The 5709-nt window shown below is 44.4% G+C and overlaps 1 protein-coding gene across 1 annotated transcript in view; it reads right to left on the reverse strand.

The window, feature by feature from the left end:
* RSAD2 (radical S-adenosyl methionine domain containing 2) overlaps positions 1 to 5709 on the reverse strand; it is a 12511-nt gene that overhangs the window by 3064 nt on the left and 3738 nt on the right. The window contains 3 exon segments of the mRNA XM_006018415.3: positions 2075 to 2224; positions 3093 to 3322; positions 4213 to 4374. Coding sequence (XP_006018477.2) covers positions 2075 to 2224; positions 3093 to 3322; positions 4213 to 4374 — 542 coding nt within the window.

A 5709-nucleotide genomic window follows, 5' to 3' on the forward strand; every position in this document is an offset into this window, starting at 1 on the left:
ACCTTGTGGCTGCCTATAAGTTCATCACGGGGGCGCAGAAGGGAATTGGTGAGGTTTTATTCACCAAGGCGCCCCTGGGGGTTACAAGAAATAATGGCCACAAGCTAGCAGAGAGCAGATTTAGACTAGACATTAGGAAGAACTTCTTCACCGTTAGAGTGGCCAAGGTCTGGAATGGGCTCCCAAGGGAGGTGGTGCTCTCCCCTACCCTGGGGGTCTTCAAGAGGAGGTTAGATAAGCATCTAGCCGGGGTCATCTGAACCCAGCTCTCTTTCCTGCCTATGCAGGAGGTCGGACTCGATGATCTATTGAGGTTTCTTCTGACCCTAGCATCTATGAATCTATGAATATGAAAAATCCCATTGTTTTCAATATCAAAGAAACAGCATAAGCTTATTTAATTGTGCCTGCTAATTCTTAAGGGAACAATCCATTCTAAGCTGTTCGCACCTCATTAATGCTCATTAAGCTGTTACAAAGAACATGCTCTGAGCCTATGGCCAGCTGTTGGAATCACATTAAAGACGCATTGTTGCTCAGAACAACTTGCCTCTTAAAGTAGCCTTGAAATTGCCAGGACATAGTCTGTTTGAGGGTTGCTACTATCATAGAACTGACAACAGTGAAAATATGTCACAGGGGTGCACAGTCTACAGTCCAGGGCCAAATCTGACCGACAAAGCCATTTTATCTGGCTTTTGGAGCCAAGCTAGAGGGAGGGAGTATGCTTGGTGGCATTTCTGTGGTGGAGGGATTTGCCCCAGTGGTAGGGAGAAGCAGCAGCGGCTGCACTGTACAGGGAATGGTGAGTCCAGCTCTAGGTCTGGTCCTAGCTTTAGCTCTCGTTCCAGTTGTGGCATGGGCCAGGTTGGAAGCTATCCATGCATGGAGCTAGGCTCCATTAAAGCAGTCACCACTACAAAAGGTCATCAGCCCATGAGCTAGAAGGATTACCTGTCTGTCTTGCATAGGCAGAGATAGAACAAATTCTTTGGTGTGGGGGCTGAGTGCATGTGCACATGCGCGCACATGCCCACCCAGCAGGTAATTCTGTGAAGGAAGGAGTGGGGGGGAGGGGGAAGGGCTATGGCGGGGAAGCAGGCCACAGGCAGGACCCACTTGCCTCAGCCCCTGTTCCTGCCTGTGCCCCTCTCCCTCCCTCACTGCTGGGGCCTCGATCTGCCCCCTCTCTCCCCGGTGGTGAGGGAGGGAATGGAGCAGGGGTGGGCCCTGCACAGCCGGGGTGGGGAGCAGGACAGAGCTGCGAGAAGCTCATCCGGGGGACACCTGGCGCAGGGAGGGGATGGTGGCTCCTGCCGCTGCATGCACCCCAGGAGGGCATGGGGGCTGTGTACCCCGGATCTGTGCATGGGGTGAGGGTGTGCTGTGGCCAGGCTCTTCCCAGCAGGGGGCTGGGCTGAGCTGTGCTTGGAGCAGATGCTGGATTAGCAGCAGTGCTCGGGGGGCGGGGCCTACGGCAAATTTTGAGGTAGCTGCAGCCCCTCCGTAACTCCCCTTCCCAGCACTGTTGCTGCCCACCCCCAAGCACAGCCTGGCCCAGCCCCCCCTGCTGGGAAGAGCCCAATGCAGCCCCAGAAGCCTGCAGTGGCAGCCCACTCCATCTTGTGCAGATCTGGGAGTACACAGGTGCCTCCCAGGGTGCGGGTAGCAGCAGAAGCCATCCCCCTGATGAGCCGCTTGCAGCTCAGTCATGCCCTGTACCCCAGCTGTGCAGCGCCTGCCCCAGCCCCACTCCCTCCTTTACCACTGCGCAGACGTCCCTCCCCACCCCTGCTGCAGCTGCTGGAAGTCTACAGCTGGGCTGCCTTGTGGCCTTACTGCAAAATTCCCACTGATTTCAACTGGAGAAGACTTAGGCTCCATCACTGTAAGAATCCCAATATTATGCAGTTTCCAGTTCAAAATGAACTTGAAAAAGCAATTTGTCTCCAAATATAACAAAAAACAGTTGCTAAAGGAATTGTATTAGCAAATTTCTAAGCAAGTGCAAATTAACTTGGTTATTGCTCAGTCTAGACAAGATTTCTAGATTATGATAAAGTTTTGTGTTTACCTTCTGATTTGACTCTGGCACTAAACATGAGATATCTCTGTGGCGATCTAGGAATCGTTCAAAATCTTCATCACTGATAACAAATTTCTCTGCTTCTCTCAGAGCATTTTCCCCTACGTTCTCCCCGTCAATGAGCAGACACTGGAATACCTGAAATACAGGGTATATCTGATGATATATTTATTTATCATTATTGCCATGGAGGTAAGGACATGATTGACACGGTTGCTAAAGGAGAAAACCAGCTGTATCATCAGTGAAGACAGTGGAGTCATACCACAGAGCATAAAACAAGCATAAATAAGAGAAAATGACCGTGAAATTCTGACACCAAAGTCAGTGACAGACTACCATCTGTTTGAGTGAAGCTAAAATTTTGCTCATAATTTTCTTTCAAATAAAGAGCTGATACTCAACTTACACCAGTTTAATTCTGGTGTAATATATTTCTTTCAAGGCAAGTACAATTGTGTAACAATAGTGTAATGGAGAAGAGAATCAGGTCTTGCTTTTTTCTCCTAAGATCTGCCTGCTGTTGAAAGTGTTTCATGAGCTTTTGCCCATTTAGAAGCATGTTATCTTTACATGCTTTTTTTTTTTTTTTTTTAAAGGTAGTTATTAGTATATTTTAATGGAAAATACATGCTATAATTACTACAGTGTGCTGAGTCTTCTTCGGGCTTTTTCACATTAATAGTATGGTACTTGTATGTTTTAGCTGTAAAAAGGCATTGTTTTTCCAATTCTTTTCTATCATAAACAACTAGATCAATGTATCAAGAAATAACATATCCTTCTAAATATAATAAAGAAACAATTTTTTGGGAGTGCTTCAACCTGTCTAGAAATTCATTGCACAAGAAAGGCTCTAATTTATGAAAATGGAAAATATGCAAAAGGAAGATCATGCAAATGGAAGTGGTTCTAACTAATGCAACTGGAAGATCTGTCCATCATTTTCCCAAACTGTTCCTTATCCTCTGGAAAGGGAACACATGATCCTGTATTTCTGACTTACCTTCCAACGAACAGGGTTCAGTGCTTTAATCTGCTCATTCATGTCTTCTTCCACATTAAATCTATTAATCACTGAATTTAATTTAAAAGCCACGCCATATTCTTGACACCATTTTCTCAATTTTTGCAGATTTTCAACATGTTTTTTTTTCCCTTGCCCACGGCCAATTAAAGCATTGACTTCCTCATGAAAACTATCACAAGAAATTGCCAGAATGTCTAGATATTCACCTGAAAAAAGAAAACATTTAATTAAGAAAAACTAATATCAATGTTTTCTAGTATGCAGCATTTATCATCCAGCACTTTCCCTTTTCACCTTCAAGTACACCTTCAAAATCTATCATGATACCCTACCAAACAGGACTGTAGGAATAGACTGTATTTCAAGTGGCATGACACACCCTTCTTTATATAGTCAGTGGGTGCATCTATACATGCTATTAAGATGAAGCAATAAACTCTGCAATAAACTCTGGCTCACACTGCACTGGAGTTTGTTGCTCCCAGGTGCCACATTTACACATGTGCCAGAGACTGCAGCATGTTGAACCAGAGGGAAGAGGGTCCAGGGAATCAGCCTGCCAGCCCGGGGCCACTTCAACCAAGCTCAATGTGCTGCAGAGGGGCTGGCTGGGGTACAAGGGTGTTCTAGCTTGGGCTAGCTAGCAGGCAGCCCCCACACTGAAGCACCCTCATGCTCCAGCCAGCCAAGGCAGTATCTACACATGTGATGCTGTGGAATAAAAAACTCAGTAGCAGGATAGTACTTGTATTTACAGGCAGCATGTGTAGACACCAAGAGGTTTACTGTGGAGCTAATTAGTCTACTCCACAGTAAATATCTCATGTAGACATGCCCTCTGTTTGGTAATGAGTTAAGGTAGTCTAATCACATTTGATTTAAAAATGCACATAAGAAACCTTATATGCATACCTCTACCTTATATACTTCTACTTTCGAAGTATTTTATATGGTTCTTGATTTTATTCACCATAAATGTATTATTAATAAACTATCCCCAAATAATTATTTTAATAAGCAACTTGGTGAGAAGCTGAAGTGAGAAGAGTCCTAAAACTTGTGTATTTTTTCAAATGTGTACTTTGTTTTTTCTTACCATAATTCTTGAACCATCTTTCTCTAATCAAGCTGCCATTGCTCACAATGCTGACACTTGGTAACTTTAATTCTTGCTTGCAAAACTGGACCAATTTGCCTACAAATTCTCCTCTATCAGTCAGAAATGGTTCTCCTCCTGAAAAATTAATTTTCTCCATACCTAGTATATGAGAAAAAAGAAAAAGAGACTGTTTAGCTCAGATACATTAAAGTTTGGCAAACTTTTTCTCACAGCATCCTGCACAGAACAGATAATGATGACTGACTCAAGTAAATGTGATACTACTGCTCAATCACAATTCACAAGGCAGGATCTCATAGTCTTTTTTGCAAGTCAACCTCCTCTGAAGTAAATGAACCAATTTAAAAACTTGCTGATGGAAACCCATTTTTTCTAGCAGAAAATTTGCTTTAGTTTGTAAACATATAAAATTTCCATGGACTACAATGGGACCCCAACTCTCTCTCACTACAGAAAATATCTTAGACGATACTACCTAATGTAACTAATTAAAAGTCCAGGATTTGCAAATCAGGGTCAGCAGCATCAGTCCCTCAAGTCTTTCAGGAAACAGAAAAATGCCAAAATCTATGCCTAGCCTCTTGTATTTGGCTACCAAGATTTTTAAAACATGACCTAGCCTTGAAAATTTGGAACAGCAATTTACTCTTTACTGTAAACCACATCTTTCACATGTCAAATTTGTCTTTTTATTTTTAAAAATAGCTCCAGCTGCTATTGCAATCTGTGTATGCCAGGGGTCATCTATGCACTAGGGCTGGCAAGGCTTCGGACTGTGCTTCAGATCCGGAGAAGTTTTGGACGTTTTGGATACCAAAGCAGCATGTCCAGATTGAAGCACTGGCTTCTTTAGGCTTTCTGAAGCAGTTTGGAGCTTCCGAACCGCTTCGGAAAAGCTTTGGAGCCACTTCAGAGATCCAGCCATAGGGTATAATGGGGAATCAATGAAATATCTATAAGTTTGTTGTCTTTTGCCTGATTTGGATGAAACTTGCAGGAGTGGTAGCCTCTGCAGAAAGCATGATGTCTGCCAAGTTTCAAGAAGATTGGTGCCGGGGTTTGGAGGGAACTGCACCCCAAATTCTTGAAAGCAAAACTCATGTCACGTATATGTGTTACACCACAGCGGGGTGACACTGCAGGGGTGGTGGCTCCTGTTGAGGACACAAAGCCTGCCAAGTTTCAAGGAGATAAGTGCAGGGGTTTGGGGGAAACTGCACCTCAAGCTAAAGACAAGGAAAACTCATGACATGGGTGACAGTGTGTGTGTTAAGGCACAGCAGGGTGAAAGCTGCAGGCCTGATAGCCCCTGCTGTGGCCATGAAGCCTGCCAGCTGTCAAGGAGATAGGTACAGGGGTTCTGGGGCCCTGCAGCTCTAGCTGCTGACAGGTAAAACTTGGGACATTTCTTGAAACTTGGCAGGCTTCATGCTCTCAGCAGAGGCTACCACCCCTGCAAGTTTCATCCAAATC

This window comes from Alligator sinensis, unplaced genomic scaffold (assembly GCF_000455745.1).
Source record: "Alligator sinensis unplaced genomic scaffold, ASM45574v1 scaffold866_2, whole genome shotgun sequence".
NCBI lineage: Eukaryota > Metazoa > Chordata > Crocodylia > Alligatoridae > Alligator > Alligator sinensis.